Below are 22,162 nucleotides of genomic sequence, written 5' to 3' on the forward strand. Positions count from 1 at the left end.
AACCCAGCTGAGAGATGCACATTCTTGTGAATAAAGTAGCATGGCTACAGTCGAATATGTATATTTAATTTGTATAGCCAGTAGACATTTTGCAACACTAGATTTCCATTACATTTGTGGATATTATTTTGGCTTTAGATGAAAATGTCTACCTGCTGCAGCTTGAAATAGCGTTAAAAACAATAAAAGACACAGGAGAGGATGAATACTACACGCATAACAACGAGCAAGTTCACATTACATCTAGCCATACTACATTTAAAATATGTCTTATCCTTTTGCAATACTAACAACACTTGGAAATAATGTGACCGTCCTTATTACGTTTTAGATAGAATTGTCCTCTGGAAATGCCCATGTTTAAAACTAACCAAAACTGAAAATGACCCAATATTTTATTCATCCAGCTAAAATCTAGGAGCCACTTTTACGACATAAGTAATGACGACTGAAAAAATATACATTTAAGTTAGAAAATGTGCAACATAACTGTAATCCTACCAATTACCATAATCAAAATGTTACCCTTAAGCCAATAAAGGAGAAACATCCCTTTTGTGAGGCCTCTGTCTAACATAGATGCAATTGAATTGGATAATAAAGCATAATAAAATGGCTTTTTGTTTGTTTGTCTCTTTTGATTTTACTTGTCTAGGGCCCATTTATATCACAATAGTTTATACTATTATAAGGGTTAGGAGAAGGATAGGTTTGTGTTTTAGAATTTTCTTTGCAGGTCCTTCATGTGTCTTGTTATTTCTGTCTAAAATCATATTTCAGCTGTTACATCAATAATCTAAAACCCAGTTCAAACTCAAGTATCTTTCTAGCAATTTCCTCCAATCAGATCCTACATCCAATAAAAACCCTGTGCAGAAAGCTCTCTTACTGAAAGATTAATGTTTAAATATTCTTATGATTGAAGTATTTCATGTGCACGCTCAAACGAGGAGGAAGCTAATTTACTGTAAAAGCGATTAAGAAGAGCAGAGTGAGGCATTGAACACCACGTCACACTGAATATTGAATAGAAAGTAGAGGATTAATGATTTTCTTTCTACAGCAAGCCATCAATTATATATAACTTCATCCCCTATGAGGACATCCACCTGTTTAAATAGATGCTGTGATTATTTGACAACCTGGGGCTTTTTGTATTTGTGAGTGAGTGTGTGATACGTTTTTTATTCTACCTGCCTTGAAGTTGACTTACAATGCTACATTTAGTTTTCTGTTCCTAATGCATGCATATCATATCTGTTGGAAATAATTTTCTATGTTTAAAATACCTCTGACTGAACCTTTGATTGCCTCTCCATTCCCATTGGGAGTTGCAAAAGAAAACTTGAACTGTGAAACAAGCATCTAAATGTAGCATCTTGGTGAAGTGACTAAATGTTTGCTATTTACTTTCCAGGTTCGACCCTGATATAAAATGTTAATACTTAAAAGGAACTCTTTCAATTTTAAAGATCAGTCAGATTGAGGAGTACTACTGCAACAAGAATGCTGTTTCAAACGTGTGGCTCCAGAGAGGGATGAGTGAAATCTGGGTAATTGCATCAGAACTAGACTTGGAAAAAATCAAGCGGATGGAAGTGAGAAGAGCTTGTTTCTCATTTCTGCTAGAGGCCAAATTAGCCACTGCCAAAGACGATATAGCAGATAAATGTTTAACTGTCTAATTTAAGTCCAACAATGTTATAAAGGTGAGTCTGTCAATTACTATGTTAACCTGTTTAAAATGCATTCATTGGAAAGGTATTATCTTAGTTTTCCCTCCACTCTCTTAACACATCACCGGCTTGTAGCAACAACAGCATGGTTACTGTATTTCATCGTTTTCTTCACACATCCAAAGCAGATTAGCGTCAAGTCAAACGCGTCACGAAGTCTGAGAAACTTAAACCATTTACATTTAATACCAAAACCACAGTCTTGCCTAAACCACACGTAAAACTCAATATGGAAACCCCGGTCTGGTCTGGTGTCCTGCGCTTCGTACGTGACCATCAGAACCTGTTTGTAAGAAGAATAAAAAAGGTTGTGCGCAAGGTGAGGCTGCAAAAATAGCATCACAATAACCTTTTTTTTATTAAACAATTGATTGAAATCAACACTAGATATGTTCGTTCCTAAACAAATGTCCCTGTTCATATCCTTATTTTACCAACAAAAAAACCTCAACAATAAAAAGCATGTTTCTAAGAGCAACTTCATTTATATGTAATGTAAAAGCTGATACACTTAATCCTGTCATCCCTTTTTTCAGTTGTTGCCATCTTTCCTCTTAAACTTTGCCTGCACATACACATGTTTACACACACACTCAAGCACATACAGATATGTGTGAAATATTAAACACAGATTTAGAACAGGACACACATTTCCAGCAGATTAGCTTTCACTGTGTTCAATCTGCAAGCAGCCGGGAGAACATGAATACTTAATCAGACAAACTGTCTTCTTGCTGTAACGTCTAACAAAAAATATTCCCTTTCCAAACCTTTAGAGCACTGCTCTCTGCTACTACTGATTTGAATTCATGCACGCACATACAAGCAAATCATACAGTATTCAGGAAGGAGAACAGAGGTATTAGCTGCTCTGATGTCTCTCTGTGTTCTGCCAGGGGCTTTCCAAGAGGCATCTCAAATATTCACAAACATCCATCAATGCCTGAAGGGGTGAGACCATCCCGTCACGCGCGCACACACACACACACACACACACACACACACACACACACACACACACACACACACACACACACACACACACACACACACACACACACACACACAAAGGCATGCAGCATACACATTCAATTAGTTTCTCTGTTGCTCCTGGAGTTTTCTTGAATCATGTTTTTTTCTTTCCATCTCTTTCTCTGAGGCCTTCTGAAGAAGTGTGATTCAGAGGCAGCTTGTGCGTCAGTGTGTGTGTGTGTGTGTGTGTGTGTGTGTGCGCGTGTGTGTGTGTGTGTGTGTGTGTGTGTGTGTGTGTGTGTGTGGGTGTGTGGGTGTGTGGGTGTGTGGGTGTGTGTGTGTGTGTGGTGTGTGTGTGTGTGTGTGTGTGTGTGTGTGTGTGTGTGTGTGTGTGGGTGTGTGTGTGTGTGTGTGTGTGTGTGTGTGTGTGTGTGTGCGCGTGTGTGTGTGTGTGTGTGTGTGTGTGTGTGTGTGTGTGGGTGTGTGGGTGTGTGGGTGTGTGTGTGTGTGTGTGTGTGTGTGTGCGCGTGTGCGCGTGTGTGTGTGTGTGTGTGTGTGTGTGTGTGTGTGTGTGTGTGTGTGTGGTGTGTGGGTGTGTGGGTTGTGTGTGTGTGTGTGTGTGTGTGTGTGTGTGTGTGTGTGTGTGTGTGTGTGTGTGTGTGTGTGTGTTATTCTCTGTAAGATGGCAACATGTGTATGTGTGACGGTTAAGGTTTGAGGCTTCCTGTGGTAGGTGTATTTGTGTGTAGGAGGCCCCTGCTGAACCTGCTAATGTGATCATGCTTAAGGACTCCTGTTTCCCTCTGTAGTGCTCATTATATTGCCGTGCCTTCATGATTTCCCAGTTGCAAGTGTTGAAGAGCAGGGATAAGGGATAACGAACGCATTCCAAACAGCTAATCAGTTTCTGAATATTGGGTTAAGACGCACGGTTTGGAAAAGGTGTTTTTTTGTTTAATGTAAGGAAATAAGATAATGCTGAAAGGATTCATTTGCAGTTGTTAAAAAGCAATCTTCTCTTTTCCTGCCTGGTTGTGCCTTCTAACTCAGTCTCTGGCGAATATGACCAAGGGTGTCTGCTGTGCTGACTGCCATTACCGAAGACCTAACTCATTAACCACACACACACACACACACACACTCGCACAAACAACGCACACACACAACACACAACCCAAACGCAACAACTATGCTTAGCTTACAGAGAGGAAGGGGGCATGTGTGCAGCATCAATAAGCACTGATTCCCCTTCACATACTGCTCAAAAATATGACACACCTATAAAAAAGGCGTCTTGCCTGATCGTAAATGTTTTCTTCAGCTCCTAGACCAGGGGTGTCAAACTCAAGGCCCGGGGGCCAAATCCGGCCCGCCACTTCATTTTACAGTATGTGACTTTTTCTCAGAATTTGACTTTTTTTCTTCAACATACAGTATAGCATTTTTTCTCAGAATTTGACTATTTTTGTCCAAATAAGCCTTTTTTCTTAGAAATGTCACTTCTCTTTTTCAAAATGTCACAATCAATGTTTTTCCAGAATGTAGCTTTTCTTTTAAAATCATTATTGTGACATTCTTACTAAATTGAGTTTGACACCCCTGTCCTAGACCTTTGGTCACACTGTGGCCTTTTTACAGTAAGAGATCTTCAACCTATAACACAATTTCAGAGAGAGAGAGGCACACCTATGACAGCTTGTAGCATTTGTAAGTGTGAATTCCTAAGAATTCACACTTACAAATGAGTACGAGAGAAGAAGATACAAATCCAAATACACTATACAACACAAACCCACACTCACAGACATACACGTTCACTCCATGTTGTGACCTAATGCTTAACTGTAGTGAGGAACAGGAAGTTGGGAAAAGATTGTTACAGCAGCCCCTTCTGGTGCTCAGTACAACTAAAGCAAGTCCTTCATAATCACTGCTTTAAATCTTTCTCAGCTTTTTATGTCATGCACCTCCACCCTAACTTCCAAGGTCAACTCTGCTTTGAACACATTAATCACGTGCCACATCTATCTCTGACACCTTTGAAAAGTGTCAGTTTCCGCTTCCTGTTCTTTTCTGACAGTTGATCTCTGTGTGCGTGTGGGCAGACATGGAGGAAGTGAGAATCATCTCATATAGTGGCCGAGCCTGTGTGTGGGGGTTGTAGACATAGACATGGAAATATTGGTTGTCGGCTAAGCTACATCATCGAGATGTGTTCCTATTCTGTAAATACATCCTGATGAGACCATGACATTTAAAGGGATTGAAGTCATTTGACAAGAGTACAGTTTGGTTTGAATGAGTATGTCTGCTGATTTCTTCTCACAACAATGCTATTCATTTTCATGTACTCTTTATTTGTATTGCCATCAAGTGGAGCAGCAGAGTACCACTAACACTAATGTTCAAAGCAAGGCAGGGCAGACACTCCTTTCAAAACAGACTGAAACGAATGCTGGTTATCGTTATCATTGTCTCCTTATTCCTTATTATTATTCTTCATCACCTAGCAGCTGGTGCAAACACATTTTTAAACATAGCCCACTAATGACAGGATGCCTTTTTGTTTTATATTTCAACCAATCCTCTCAACATCAGAACTTCTTCACCTTGTACCATGAATACATTTTGATGTCTTGATGTGGCTTTAAAGATTGGTTTAATGTTTGGATTTACTGCGATGATCTGTAAATACTTTCAGATACAATCACTTGTTATGAAGGAGTTAAGAATGATAATAATAATGGCAAATCTATTTTGCATCTACAACCTGTACGATATATACAATATGTTTAAATCAACCCAGTGACCCACACACACACACACACACACACACACACACACACACACACACACACACACACACACACACACACACACACACACACACACACACACACACACACACACACACACACACACACACACACACACATACACACACACACACACACACACACACACACACACACACACACACACACACACACACACACACACACACACACACACACACACTCATGGGCAATGAAGAACAGTCTGTTCATACTCAGTCCAATAGAGGTCAAACCTGCCAACTGTTTATAAAAACTTGTGTACGCCAAGACACTGAGCTAGCAGAAATGACGCAATAAATCAATTAAATTCAGCTATGATTTTACTCCACATGTCGTCTGTGAATGAAGGTTTAAGAAGTGTGGTTTTCACACCTCTGATGCAGCAGCACAATATTTGTTGTTTTTTAAATCCCACTGAACAACATCAGAGAGTCGTCATCTAGACATGGTTATGATGGTTAGAATAAGGAGCAGGACCATGTAACTCAACCACTCAACCGAAAACAAAGTGGTTTTCCTGCAGTTATACTTGAGTTAATAACACAAATGAGTAATGTGAAAATTAAAAATGATAGTTTATATTCAACCTGATGCAAGTTTCAATTCTCAATATTGTACACATAAATTGTATGATTCCTATATGACTTTATTTAATGTACAGCAAAAGTATGGACACATTTTGAGCAGTCAAATAAACAAACTAACTAGCAACTAACCACTTCCTTTTCTCTGCGCCTCCTACACAAAAACATCTCTGACATGATGTTGAAGTTTCAGTCTGTCTGTATCCGATGGACATCATGTTGAACCGAGCAGCTCTGCTCTCCATTCAACTGTATGCTATGGGCCAAGTCTTCGCAGGTAGAGTGGACATTTGTGTTTGTGATGCATGCTTTCTGTAGATATACTAATGATTCAATATTTCCTTCAATATTAGGGATTCCTCTAAATGAAAACAGGAGTAAAGAGGTGTCCAGGGGAGGCTCAGTCATCCTCACTTGCAACATTTCCACAACAAATGTAACGCAAATCAACTGGAGCAAAGACAGTTTTCTTTTTGCATATTCATTCGGAGATAATCAGACTTTTTCAAATTTCACCTCTCACACACTGATAGACATAACGTTTCCTCCAAAGCTGAATATATCTAAAGTTCAGCGTGATGATGCAGGACTCTATAGATGTAATGTAGCTGACCTAAGAAGTGGTACAGGAACTATTGTGTGGAATTTAACGGTGTCCGGGGAACCTGAAGGTATGTTGAGCACAAAGCAGGGCTAATCATTTATACACTATTGACATGTTACTGAAATTAATTCACATCTGATTTTGTGCAGAAGTCGATCCATCGTGGTTTTATCTATACACACTCTCAGCTGTAATTGGATTGCTTCTATGTGTTTTCACTTCAGCTGTCTGCCTCTACAGGTGAGTCTTACCTTTGGGCTTTCGGGTTTACGAAGTATGTTGTATGATTTAAGTATATATTTTTTATAATTAATTGCATTTTAAGTTAGTTTAAATGTAGTATGCATCACAGATATTGTCCTTCTGCATTTGCAGTAAAGTATAAATTGTGCTAAAATACAGATAAATCATAATTTCTCACACACGTAGTTTGTTTTCAGTTCAGTCTTGATTTGATCTTGTAATATCTGCAATCTAAGCTCCATCCAAAAATAAAGCAAAGGTAAATTGAATCTCATTCGTGGCGCTCATGGAATCAGTTCTTTCTTGACGTTTGATATCACAGTTAACAATAAAATCTCACCCCATGGTCCACCCAGCAACTCTAGGTAGATTTGCTCTAAGGGTTTGATAGGAAGCTTAACAACATCTTTTAATTAGGAACAGTGTGGCTGTGGCTCAGGGGGAAAATAATGTTATAGAAGGGCCAGTGGTTTGATCCCCAGTCCCTGCAGTCAACATGTCAATGTCCATGGGCAAGATACTGAACCCCAAAATGCTCCTGTACGCATCGACCAGTGGTGTGTAACCTCTGTAGAGGTGCTTTGTAAGTCAATTAGAATAAAAGCGGCAGCTAAATAGCATCAGGTAATCACTGTTTTCCCTTAGTAAGCATATTTTTGTACATGGGACCCTATAGTTGTAATCGCTACAATAAAAAACATTTGTACGTTTTGAGTCAGCACATCAACACTTCTGAGATCCTTGTGTTGAAAACATGAAGAGTAACGACAACGCTCCATTTTGATTTTCCTTTCCTTAATTCTTCATGATGATCATCTGGTATTTGTGTGCACTTCTATTTCGATGCAGAGTATGTTGTAATACACAGTGTCACATGCTGCAGTAGCCTCTTTGGGTTTTGTGCAATCTAATAATGTCAAAGTCAAGATTAACTCTATTGTGGGAAATGTGTCTTTGGCCTTTTCACCGACACTGTAGCCATCAAAAAGAAAACCTTCCACATACAAAATATATTAAGGTGTTGAAATTGGCAAACATCATCGATAACAATAAAAGAAAGAGAAAGCACCCCCCCTCCCCACTCAAAATTCCTTTAAAAACCAACAAGGATCAGTGTCCATCGCTTATCTGTCACTACTTAAAAGTTGTATTGACACGGGGAAACATCATTTTTAAATCTTAGTCATTTACAACGAGGGGCCCTGAACTTCCTGCCAGAACGCAGTACTCTGAGTTTAGAAGATATCATATATATATATATATATAAAAAATAAGGAGGCATGTGGTGCAGTGGATTGTGTGCTGGTTTTCAGATCAGGGGGTCACAGGTTCAAACCCCACTGCACTGCATGTCGTTGTGTCCCTGGGCAAGACACTTCTCCCCAAAATTGCTCCTGTGGGGATTTCCCACAGTAATGAGTATGTAAGTCGCTTTGGATAAATGTGTCTTACAAGTGACATGTAATGTAATATAACTCACAGGGGCTAATTCTCAAGAATAAGTATTGTTACTCTAAATACATGTTGCTGATAATACTTTTGTACTTTCCCTCAAACTTTTTTCTCTGCAGAAAACTCAGAGCCAGGACGCCAAACCAGATTGCAGTCGAGGGGCAGATGGATATTCAGTCCGAAGGAGAGGTCAGAAAGACTTTGACTCTCAAATGTATTTTATTTTCATTTCTTCCTCTGAGAAAATGTTAACCTTTCATTTCTATCTCTTTTGGTTGGCCTACCTCGAACGCAGGGTGTCACAGGCAGTAGGACAAATATAAATCGCAGGAGTCAGTACATGGAGAACGTCAACTCCATCTATGATCTCTAATGAGCTCAAGCCATTTAAAATGAAGAGACACGGACAAACCAGGAGCTGCAATGGAAGCCAATCAGAAGGAGGGACGACTGGTCACTGATGCCTTTGGCTTATCTAACATTTCATTTAAACCAGTGCTGTCACTTTAAGGACATATGTTTTAAATGTTTATTTTATATTTATGGTATTCTTTGTATTTTAATATGTTCTTATAAATATGGTTTATTATTGATGTCTTTGTTGAATGTTTGTTCTCATCTGTCCTGAACTCTGAGCCAATCAAAGAAAGCTGCCGATGATTTTGGCCAATAAAGTTACTCAACAGTTGTGTGTGCCTCCCAGTGTTTTGTAGAGGAATTACAGGGGAGGTGTTTCAATTTCATTTCAGTCACTACCATTAGGTAGTTTTATTTGTATTAATTATTTATTTCAGTTTAAGACATCTGTGAGTGTGTTTCTCGGCTACTGATCGGACGCTTTAAATATGTTAAGTAACATGATAAATCAAGGGTATTACGGTTGGGATTATGTGATGGTTGAAGATCTCTGCAGTACGGCCATTTTGACAATTTAAAGCAACATATGTGGTTCTTATAATAATATCTAAATGTCTTTTGATCAAAGCACTGAACTCTTTCAAAGCAAGAGTTGTTTACTCGTATGGGGAAAAGCATATTCAATGAACTGAGCAAACACACTTGTTTTGTTTCAAAAAATATTTAGCATTCTCTTGAAGTCCCGGCATAAAATGTATCAGTTTATCATATGATTCCTAATGACATCCTTATAAGATTCAAGGGTTTTATAATCATGTGCACAGTAGCTACAGTGTAGTTGTGGCAACGAAAATCGTAGGTCCAGAGCTTCATCAACAATGTGACATATTATATAAAGGACATAAGACAACAAAAATAACAATAATAATAATACAAAAATAAATATAGTGCAAATGAAACAGTGCGATACATTTGAATAAAATATTGCAGGTGAAAGAAACAGAATGTAAGATTAAATATTGTACAGTGAAATACAACTAACTATACATAGCTGTTATTATTATTATTATTATTATTATTATTATTATTATTATTATTATTATTATTGTTATTATTATTATTATTATTATTATTATTATTATTATTATTATTATTATTATAATAAATTAAATACATTCTAAAGATGCAACCAGATGAATGCTTTGGGTAATAATGGGTCGATTATTGACATTTATTTAAGATTTAATTTCTATATTAATCAAATTAATTATTCATTTAATTAATCTATCTAATTTTAGTCATGTGAATTAATTTAAGTTTTGAGCTACCAAATAACAAGCAACCACTTCCTTTTGGGGGCTTTTGGTGCGCCTCCTTCATAAATACACGTAAAGCTCATGTTGAAGTTTCAGTCCGTCTTCATCTTATGGACATCATGTTCAAACTAAACCTAACAACTCTGCTCTGCATTCAACTTCTATCCCAAGTCATCTGTGCAGGTAGAGTGGACATTTGTGTTTGTGATGCATGCTTTTTTGTAGATATACTAATGATTTAATATTTCCTTCAATATTAGGGATTCCTCTAAATGAAAGCAGGAGTAAAGAGGTTTGTTGAATTGTATGATTCCTATATTACTTTATTTAATGTACAGCAAAAGTATGGACACATTTTGAGCAGTCAAATAAACAAACTAACTAGCAACTAACCACTTCCTTTTCTCTGCGCCTCCTACACAAAAACATCTCTGAAATGATGTTGAAGTTTCAGTCTGTCTGTATCCGATGGACATCATGTTCAACCGAGCAGCTCTGCTCTCCATTCAACTGTATGCTATGGGCCAAGTCTTCGCAGGTACAGTGGACATTTGTGTTTGTGATGCATGCTTTTTTGTAGATATACTAACGATTTAATATTTCCTTCAATATTAGGGATTGCTCGAGAGGATCACAGGAGTATAGAGGTGTCCAGGGGAGACTCTGTCATCCTCACTTGCAACATTTCCACAACAAATGTAGTGCAATTCAGCTGGAGCAAAGACAGTTTTCTTTTTGCATATTCATTCATAGATAATCAGAATTTTTCAAATTTCACCTCTCACACACTGATAGACATAACCTTTCCTTCAAAGCTGAATATTTATAATGTTCAGCGTGACGATGCAGGACTCTATAGATGTAATGTAACTGACCGAAGAGCTACAGGAACTATTGATTGGAATTTAACGGTGTCCGGGGAACCTGAAGGTATGTTGAGCACAAAGCAGGGCTATTCATTTATACACTATTGACATGTTACTGAAATTAATTCACATCTGATTTTGTGCAGGAGTCGATCCATCGTGGTTTTTTCTAAACACACTCTCAGCTGTAATTGGATTGCTGCTAGTGCTATGTGTTTTCACTTCAGTTGTCTGCCTCTTCATGTGAGTAATAGTTTTTTGTTAAGTCCTGTGTGTAGCATATTGTCATTACAAGAGCTACATTTATGTATGTTCTAAGTAATGTGCCTTTTCTTCATATTTGCTGGAAAATGACTTCCTCCACCTTTTGTCGTCCCGTGCTCTATAGTTACAATGTGAGACGTTTACATATTTTCTAGATTTACTAAAATATTATTAATACTCTTTCCAGTAAAATGCCATTGCATAATTTGAACTGTTGATGATGTCGATCGATTACTGCACAAACTCTTTTCTTGGCAAACATTTTGACTTCTCAAAGTGAGAAAAGTAAAGGTGTAACTAATGTTAATGATGACTCTATTCCTCAAGTCACACACATGCAGAGCTCAGGAGCTGGCTCACCTAAATAAAAAGCAGCCATCATGCTTTTCAAACTGTGCTTCTCATGCTCTGACGACTCAAAATGTCTGCAATGCAAACCGTCAAGTGTTGCCCCCATTTCAAAAAAGATTTGCTTCTTTTATTTTGTAACGTGTAAAGTGTGTTGTTTGAACAAGATCCTTACATTGTTTTGCTAATTTTAGCTCAGTGGTTTTATTTTGTAATAAAGACATTCTATCTGCTTGAGTTTGCAGTTATATAAAACCCACTATGGGCATCCACACATTGAGAACCTGTGCAGTTGCAGGGACACCAAGTGTTAAATAAACCCTAAACTTGAATAAAGAACATTTACAAAATATTGGACAGTTCATTATCTAGCCAATTAACTGTAATAACCTTCATTCTTCTAATCTGATCACATACAGTACCCACACAAATCCTGCATCATGGACAGTAAAATATAAATAGTTTAGCCATATAAAACAGATTTGAACCAAGAGATCCCTTTAAATCATGGCTATGTTCTGTAGGTCCGAGCAGCTGGATTGGCCTTTGAAGCAAATACCAGTCAGAATGATTACTCCTCGTATAATAAAGTGTCTGAACTCAAACTGGAAAGTGTTTTTTATCTCTGCAGGAAAAGCTGGACTAACACCTCAACATCCTGAGTCATGTCCAGTTCTGTGTCCAGTTGGGAGGAGAGGTCAGCATAACTTTTTCATTACTCAAACAATAATGTTATTGAAACAATGTTTTATGCTTATTGGCTCTTTTGATATCTGAGTTTATTTAGTTGATTAACTTTCAGTCCCTGCAGGTGGCTCCTCATCCACTCCACAGCTGTGCAGTCTACAGGGCGAATCACGAGCAGAGGGAGTCTGTGCAGAAGCTTCAGATTCAGTTTAAAGCTGAATAAGAAACAGGACAACGTGGAAACGAAACACAAAGCACCTTAGGGTGGTGGCTATGCAAAGTTGCTCTTTGTGCCAGGCAGGGCAGCATGCCTTGCTGTGGATGTGATGCCATGTCAAATAAATATTGAAGATTTTAAATACAATGCCCACTTTTGATGTTTGCTGTATTTTCTGCCTCTTATGGTCTAACAGTAGGTCCAACACTAGTGTGCAAAATAAAAATTATAGTATATTGTTTTCTAAAATAGGGAGATAAGATAAATACATGCGTTTGTTAAGAGAAAAAAAGCCCATGTTTTGATTTCATTTTATTTGAATCAGAAACCTCATGTTAGCTTACCGACCATGCATTGGTTAGAACATTTTAGTTTTATTTCTCTCATTAAAAAGAAATGCATCAAAATATATTACATTTGTCTTAAACTATCTTGTTATTATGACTTCTGTATCTCAGATAAACTTATATTAAATCAGTTATAGATATAAACAGGAGATCAAATCACACACATTTCTCGTTTTGGTAGCAATACAAACAGACATCAATGTCATTTGAACAACATTGTCAAAATCCATCCGTCTTATCAAAAAAGCAGCAGCTAAACAGCATCAGGTAATCACTGTTTACCAGAGACACACTAAACTCACACTACATGGATCAAGTAAAGTCCACTTCACCACTGTTCAGATAACTAGAACTATTTGACGGTTGATGCAATCAGCTACAATCTACAGTATCACTGAACTTAAAGTTTTATCGGCAAAAGCATTATTGTCATGACTAAGCATTCTTTTTGTATGTGTGACCCTATGATGGTAATCGCTACAGTAAAAAACATAATTTAAAAAGTTGTTTACAAGGAATACACGATTCAGCACATCAACACTTCTGGAGATCCTTGTGTTGAAAACATGAAGAGTAACGAGAACGCTCCATTTTGATTTGCCTTTCCTTAATTCTTCCTTGATGATCATCTGGTATTTTCGTGCAATTCTATTTAGATGCACCGTATGTTGTAATACAGAGGGTCACATGTAACAGTAGCCTCTTTGGGTTTTGTGCAATCTAATAATGTCAAAGTCAAGATTAACTCTTTACTGGGACATTTGTCTTGAGCTTTTTCACCCACACTGTATCTATCAAAAGAAAACCTGCACATACAATACAAAATATACAAAGGTGTTGAAATTGTAACTTAGTAACCAACCACTTCCTTTGGGGGCTTTTGGTGCGCCTCCTTCACAAATACACGTAAAGCTCCTGTTGAAGTTTCAGATGAAACACGACTTAGATTTCTGTTTGGTTGATTTATTTGTATGTATTAATTAGACATAGGTAAATATCACCCCTGCTTTTGATAGCATCTTAGGGTGGTGGCTATAAAAAGCTGCTCTTTGTGCCAGACAGCATGCCTTGCTGTGGATGTGATGCCATGTCAAATACATATTGAAGATTTTAAATACAATGCCCACATTTGAAGTTTGCTGTATTTTCTGCCTCTTATGGTCTGACCACTCCAACGGTAGGTCCATCACTAGTGTGCAATATAAAAATGATTGCATATAGTTTTCTAAAATAGGGAGATATATGATAATTACTTGTGTGTGTTAATATAACAAATGTTTTGATTTAATTTGATTTGAATCAGAAACCTCATGTTAGCTTACCATTGGGTATTAGACCATGCATTGGTTACAATATTTTTCTTTTATTACTATCATTAAAAACATCTACATGTAAATATGTTACATTTGTCTCAAACCATCTTGTTATTATAATTTCTGTATCTCTGATATATGACTTGTACATGAACATATTTTATATTTAAGTTTAACATAGTGACTTACCAGATTCTGTGACTTACAAAAAACAAAAATCTTCATCATACTTTATGCTTTATTTGGAAAGCTGTTAACAAACTTGGTGCCACCATGGTTATCAGACAGGATCACAGATTTTGACGGCGGTGATTTTGTGTGAAACTAGAGGGGAAGCTCAAAATGTATTTTCAAAATATATTTAATTCAAGGATGCATTGGCAAAAAACAATAGTCAAACATTTCGAACAAAATGTACAGCAGTCGTGCTCAACTCAAAGACATTAGCAATAAAGGTAAAATCTGTGTTTCTGTTTCACATGGTAATGTTATGCTAACGTGCACTATTGTTATATTTCATTTGTTCATTTCTGCTGATTTCTTTTGTGCTATGAACATGTGAGCGTTTCATGGCCAGCAGATGGTGACAAAGGTTAAATGTTTCACACAGTCACTGTAATGCAACATTATAGACACATTAGTAACTTGGTAAGCCATTTCTGGCAAGAAATTAGTGTTTGTAGGGACAAAATCAACTTGTATAGACCGTCCTACATTTTGAGATGATTGTGTTTTGTGTGATTTGCTAGTTTTTGTATTATTGCTTTGTTCGTTGTCATGTACAGACGGAATTTAAGACAATGCTGAAAGTCAAGACTGCATGCAGTTAAATGAATAGTGACAAATGTAAGATAAATTGAACAGGTCTAGGAGGCACACGGTTTTCCCTTGGATAAGCAAGTTGTAACTTGTCAACATACATTGAATTTGGGTTCAGATTGACAAAAACACTGGATGGTGCTGCCTCACAGAAGACATCAGAAACAAGCTACATGGGGAAAAGAAAAAACTCAGGTGCATATAAAAGATGAGGAGAGTATCGTGTCAAGTTATTTATTTTTTTAAATCCCTCGAGTTAGCGTTAGAAAATAGAGGAATTGTGGTAAGGAGGATAGGTCAAAAGGTCATGACAGAACAAAAAGGCCCTGGCTGAATAAAAGCTGAATTTATTGAAATAACAACCAGATTTCTGACAGTATTTGTTAATTGATTAGTGTTGTATTAATATATATTATGTAGAGTAGACTGACTTCAATGGCTGCATGTTTGGGGACAAAAGGACTTGACAAAATTGTTTTACTTGTTTTTATTTTTATTTCACTGCATTATTTTTGCAGCTATAATTACAATTCAATTTCCACTCTTGGTGCATTATTATAGATGTAATTACCCAGCTGCAGTGGTGTAACTTACAACATTTACTCAAGTGTGTTACAGCTCGGAGGTACTTTGTTATAGGTACAGCATATAGGTATGTCAAAGATAAAGCATAAACACAAAGAACATCAACAACATACAACATGTTACAAATCTTGGAAGTGACCAGACCAAATTCCCTAACCTTTTGGATTAACTTATTCAGATGTGTTTTGTTCAACAATGTAGACTCAAATAAAAATGACAAAAGGCTTAATATTGATAAATGAATCATAACTGAGTTTGGAAAAATGTTTGGGGGCCTGAGTTCACTGTGTTTTCTTCATGTAGTGAGTTAGGGTTAGAAGTTAAACTGCAACATATTTTGTATTTCCTCTTCCGACAATGTGCTTTATGATAAACAATGAAGTACTGTTTGCAGATTGGAAACGTTTCGCTGGAATGCAGATCCTCCGCAGTCATGGCACAGTTGCCTTTTGTTTGACAGCAACACTTTTCCCCTTTCAGAGCTGACAGTAGCTCTGCTCAGTACTCAGATGGCGTAGGATGATTACATCCACGATGTTACACACAACGGGAATCTATGGAGACGTCATAATGCACGGTGTTTCTCCAGCAGCACCAGTATTCTTATCTGTGTTTACGTTGATTCAGAGCACAGTCGAAGGTAAGCTTTACAAGAAAATGACTTGCTCTATATCTACACGTTACGCTATGGTACGGTAGAATAAAATACAGAGCTGCTTACACAAAAATAGTAAAAACACGATAGCAGAACGCATCTTACATATCGAAGGAGAGAACAAAGAGGAGCTGCTGCTGTATTTGACCACAATGTAATGAATCAGTAAACACCTTGTGGCGCACATGTCTTGTAACAATAGAGATGAGAAAACATGAGGAGCAGAGGTGGGAACTGGGAAGTAACTGGTACATTTACTCAATCTGTACTTGAGTACAATTTTGAGATACTTCTGTGCTTGAGTATTTCCATTGTATGCTACTTTGTAGGCTACTTCTACTCCCCTACAATTCAGAAGTAAATCGTGTCCTTTTACTCCACTACATTTATTTTGTACCTTTAGTTACTTAATAATGCTTTACTTTATTACTTTTACTTATTGTACTTTAAGTTTATTTTGATGCGTATGCTTTTGTACCTTTTACTTGAGTGACTTTTTTAATGCTGGTCTTTTACTTGTCACTGAGTATATTCCTACACTCTGGTACTTTCTACTTTTACTCAAGTACAAGTTCTGAGTACTCCTCCCAGAGAAGTATTTATTTAAGCAAATTCAACCACATAGGCATACTATGAGATGCAAAGGTTAGAAACGTGATGAGGTGTAGTGTTTACTTTAGTAGCCTACTTTACATTTTCCTAAAAGATACATGTTCAAACAAAGGCTCTATCACTTCTCCCACCATAATGGCTCTGCATGTTGTCCCATCATATAGGAGAAAAGAGAAAGAGGCACAATAAACGCAAAACAATGCATCTACATCTTTGTTCAATAATGTTACGTTACAGCTGACACGTTTTCATATTGAACTTATTCTTTCAGCTGGGAATCTGTATTGTTCATATTGACACTATTGACTGAAATATGATGATTTCTTTTTTTAAAGTAACTAGTTGAAATGTCTCTTTTTAGCCCATTTCAATTTGACTGTTTTTATGACATTTAAATGAGTACTGAACATAGGTCAGCAGCATACATTGCTATATAAATATAGCCAGGTTAAAAAGAGCCCCCTCATACCATGGAAAACTCTGGCTTTCGGCTCATCACGGAGCTGCCATCCATGGTGGATCTTTACTCCCAGCTTCTCAGGAAGAAAGCCTTTATCAAAGACCCCATCAGCCACAAACTGTTCTGTCTGCTGCCGTCTGGCAGGCGGTACCGCAGCATCAGGACTAAAACCACCAGACTCAGGGACAGTTTCATCCCACAGGCCATAAGACTATTAAACACCTGGACTTTGAAACAACATCCATAACATTCATCTGGCTGCTACTTAGAAACTATTTATTTAATATATCATATTCCAATCACTTGTATATAGACTCTTATTGCACTATTTCACTTTTTTTTTACTATTGTTCTTTTTGTATTTACTATTTACTTGCACTATTTTGTTCTGTTTTTCTGTTTTATTGTGTTGCACTGTTAGAGGAGCCTGTGACCTAAGATTTTCATTGTCATAACTACATTGTAGCTATGTTCGTATGACCAATAAAAGCCTTGAACTTGAACCTTGAACCACACAAACCTGCTCACCTTGCTTCATAGGAGAGCCCTATGGTTTGTACCTTCTGTTTGATTTTTTGCCTGATGTGATTTTATGCATCTTGCAGCGCTTCAGGTGATTGGAGGAAACGTCACCGTTGTGCAAGGAGGGACTGCCAACTTTCCCTGCCAACTTATCGGCGCTACAGAAACACTCAACCAAATTTCCTGGCAGAAGAAGACCAGAGAAAAACCTCAGAACAATAACTTCTTTACAATCTTGAAGACAGGACCACAGTTTGTCAATGGAAATGGAGATGATGGCCGTTTTAAATTTATTGGGGACTTAAAAGCCAAGAATGGATCCCTGCAGTTATTTGGAGTCACATTGATGGATGAAGGCACCTACACCTGCATCTTCACGCTGTTTCCCAGCGGAATTCACAAGACTGAGATACCTCTAAATGTGCTTGGTAGGCTATAATGTAGTGCATACAAACATTACTGAGAGAATACAAATGTGACTAATGTTTATACCTCTATGGTTTTATGCTGACTTATTTGTGTATTCTTACCCTCCTAGTGCCTCCGGTGACAATCCTGAAGGATGATCATCCTATTTTGGGTAATGAAGAGGTTTCTCTTGTTACCTGCACGGCTGCTGGTTCAAAGCCTCCTGCAGCAATAAGCTGGCTCACTGATGCTCTGGCAGGAAAAGTGAGAGAATCAACCACCTCCACCCTGAATGCTAACAGTACTACAACCACAATCAGCTCGCTGCTTGGAGTACCTACCAGAGAATTAGACGGTCAATTGGTCAAGTGTGTCATCACCAGTGCAGCCATGAAGATGGAAGAAACCCTGCCCTTCACCATACAGGTCTACTGTGGGTATACAAATACTGTCTTACATTTCTAATTCTTTATCATATTACCATTTTCAATCTGAGGATTTATTCATTAATAATATGAAAACCAGGTTGGTCTCAGTTGTATTTGCGGATTGGGCCTCTGTCTTGGTTGAAGGTGCTAAAAGCAATGCTGGAGATTGATTTTTAAAAGACATACAGTATTACGCTCATTTTCAGGTTCACGTTTGTATTTTGTGCTTCTAATGTGACATGTTCTTTTGTTTTGTTTTTTCCCATACTGTGCTGCAATACCTCTTTTCACCCTCTGTCTGTCACCAGAGCCCGGTCTGCTCTGATTGGTTAGCTGGCTGGCTCTGATGTAATTGGTCAACCGCTGAGAGATGTCCCACCCCTTAGCCTGTGTACAATGTCTTGGAGCGCTAGCCAATAGAAGCATATAGTGATGTGATGACTATGTGCTTTTCGAACAGTTCCGTGTACAAGGATGTACTGTCTCAGTGGAATTCCCCACCCACATCTCTATTTAAACAAAACACTCCTTTGTCATTCCATCCACATTGCGACTATAAATCGAGCCAGGTATTACGTAGCCTGCAGTTTCCTCTGTCTATTGTTAGATACTTGGCTTGCTTGCTATGTAATTTATCACCTTGACTTTGATTTGCACAGCAGCCTCTCTGTGAAAAGTCAACAATAATCTCTCACTGCAGCTAAAGTTGTGTAGATAAAAGGATTCAGCAGTTTAGAGATCCATGAGGTTTAGGTTTTTAAAGTCCCTTAAATCAGGTGCCTTAGAAAGCATGATAACAGTGTAATGGTTCAGCTGTAGTTAGTATGTTAAAGTTAAAACAATGACCGCTTATCCTCTCTCCCTGTTTCTTGCAGTTCCACCGATGGAAGTGACCATTCTTGAGACTTCTGAAGGCTCCTTTATATGTGAGGCTGAAGCAAATCCACCTGCAAACATCACCTGGAGCAGGTACTGTCGTCTGAATAAACTGGTTTCAGTGAACAGGATCTTAATCAAACAATATTATGTCTGTTTAACCTTGAAGAACTGTGTGATTTGTTCTCACGATCTATGGTCGGATGGTAAGAGTTGTGCTACTAGCCAAATGTATTTGAAGGATTTAAATAGTGTGTTGTAAAATTTACATTTTGGATTATTGTTTTAGCTGTAGTGAACCTCCATGGTGCTCCAATAAAAAGCATTGTCTAAAGAATTAAAAACTCTAGAGACATATCCCAAAATGTTTGAATGGCAGTAAAAGGTTAATTATAATGTGTAGATAGATATATGCTTGCAGCTGGTCAATAATGCGCTCTCCTTTCAGCTCTTGTTTCTGGTTTCCAACCCGAGGCAATATTTGTTTCCAGAAAGACGACACATCGTTTGCATATGGTTCACAGGTGGCTCCACTGTCCATATGTTGACTCCATAAAACCATTATCAGTGCAGACTCGTTGTCTCGGAAACGGAGCTTATCATCATGTCCTGTTGAAAGGATTAGTTCAGGAGTTTTCCAGCAAACTCCACCGGCTGATGAACTTATGTGATATCAGCAGCATCAGCCTTGGTTATAAGGTTGTTGCTAAACTAAACTATAATGTGTGCTGGTCAGGAGTGAACTTGGAGCCTCAGACTTTGAGCCAACATGCTTTTAGCCAACATGGGTATGTGTCCTTAAAAAATAGATGAGGCAAACTACACGAGACGGAGTACAGAGAGGAGGTCCGAACCCTGACATTAGTGGGGGAGAGAAGGCTGCGGCTGTAACACTCGGTGCCAGGATAACAACCTTCATCTCACAGCAGCAACACACAGGAGCTGATTGTGGAGGTTCAACATAGACTCCAGAGGCCTGTACGACGAAGCCGGATTTTCGCTTAGTGAGCTAACTTCAGGGAAAACTCTGGGTTTCCGGTCCTACGAAGCTGGTTCACTTCTTAGCGGCCTAGATCTCCATGGTAACTTATGCTGAGCGGCTAACCAGGTCCGGAGCAGGTTAGGTTGCAGGCGAAGAGATCAAGTCAGTGAAAGCACCGCCTACTGACCAATCAGAGCTCAGTGTGCGGAGTTTAAAGTGATCAAGTCATATTACAGGAGAAAGGAAATACAGTTTAAACTGCCGTTGCAGGAAAGACGGCCGGCAAAAATCACCGACTGTGTGAACGTGAAAATTAATAGAATATCACCTCCCATCTTCAGAGCAATCTGACTATTATAACATTAGCGTTAAGAAAGCTTACTTAAATATCTGCCACAACATAAGTAACCGGATCAAAGTAACATTACGTACAGTCCGCGGCACTGTGAGTGCAGACGTCGATGTGTCCCATTATCATTCATATCATATCACATCATAATGTATCATATAGGCCTATTTCCTTATCTGAGTCAGCTTCTTGAGCCGTATCTGGCCGTGCAACACTCACAGTGTCACATACTGTATGCAGAAGTATTATTTTAAGCAACACATTAAGTTGTCGAAACACTCGAGTCAAATGTAATTAAAGTCAGATCTACTCGTGTCGGGGCAGTGATATCATAAACCTGTTAATGTACGCATTCAAAAACTTTTTATTTTACCAGCTGTATTCACCTTGCAGGTGCAGCTATGTGGCTTTTATCCTGGATAAAGTGTTTAAGTCATGGATTTTTAAAGTTTAACGTCTTCATATTTGTCTAATATTATAGTTGACTTTTCATTCAGGAAGTATGACGCGCTGCGCTGTCAGTACGCTTGTCCATGTTTGTGATTGGTCGAATGCTCCAAATACAACCCCTTTCATGTGAACGCGCCCCTACTGTAACTAGATAGGGCAAAGGTTGTATTTTGATTGTTGTTTTTTTATATATATTGTCTTATTTATGTCTTGTAATTGCACTGTTGAGGAACTTGCAATGTAAGTTTTCATACATTACATAATTAAACCATAGTTGCGTATGTGTTATGACAATAAACCTTTAAATAGTCAAACTACATTGGCCATCTTCCATCAGAAAATTATGAAAAGTTTATAAAGGCAACATTTGAGGCCAGTGACTATATTTGCTCAAAAAATAAGTGGAAAACCACAATTTAGGGTGAGTAGCTAAAGTATAGCCTAAAATATGTAGATTAAAGTGGACCTATCATGCTATATTTAAATGATATATTGTAGGGCCATACCTATATAAGGTATATTTATACGTTTCTGTTTTCAAAATACCAAACAGATCATGCATTAAATTAGGGAATGTCTAACAGTGAAGTGAGTGTGGTTGTTACAATAGGAAGATAGCAGTGTAGATGACCAGCACTAGCCTATGTTGTTTATTCACAGGCTACGTTGTCATAACAACAAATGTTCATTGAAATGTATCCTCTTTCAACCTGTAAGATCTTGTTCATGTTTGATTCCAACTATGTTTTGTTTCCCCTACAGTAAGTTGTTGCCAAGCTGCAAGGCGATACGTTGATGTATTTTATTTCCCCATGTCATTTAAATACCAAAAATGCTTGTCGTTGTTTTAAATCGTGTGAAAACGAGTTAACC

The 22,162-nt window shown here is 37.9% G+C and overlaps 2 protein-coding genes across 2 annotated transcripts; both read left to right on the forward strand.

Annotated features, from left to right (window-relative positions):
- The first annotated feature begins 6,256 nt into the window (after positions 1-6,256).
- On the forward strand, positions 6,257-9,117 carry LOC117481116. Its single transcript, XM_034128657.1, has 5 exons — positions 6,257-6,406; positions 6,483-6,800; positions 6,883-6,973; positions 8,548-8,617; positions 8,724-9,117. The coding sequence occupies exons 1-5, from the start codon at positions 6,337-6,339 to the stop codon at positions 8,799-8,801; spliced, it is 627 nt and encodes a 208-aa protein (XP_033984548.1). The 5' UTR covers positions 6,257-6,336; the 3' UTR covers positions 8,802-9,117.
- A 6,981-nt stretch (positions 9,118-16,098) lies between these two features.
- LOC117481118 (poliovirus receptor-like) lies at positions 16,099-22,162 on the forward strand. The gene is made up of 5 exons (XM_034128658.1): positions 16,099-16,187; positions 17,880-18,224; positions 18,335-18,637; positions 19,508-19,601; positions 22,052-22,162. Exons 1-5 carry the CDS (start codon positions 16,118-16,120, stop codon positions 22,083-22,085), a joined length of 846 nt encoding a protein of 281 aa, XP_033984549.1. The 5' UTR covers positions 16,099-16,117; the 3' UTR covers positions 22,086-22,162.

Source organism: Trematomus bernacchii, unplaced genomic scaffold (assembly GCF_902827165.1).
Source record: "Trematomus bernacchii unplaced genomic scaffold, fTreBer1.1, whole genome shotgun sequence".
NCBI lineage: Eukaryota > Metazoa > Chordata > Actinopteri > Perciformes > Nototheniidae > Trematomus > Trematomus bernacchii.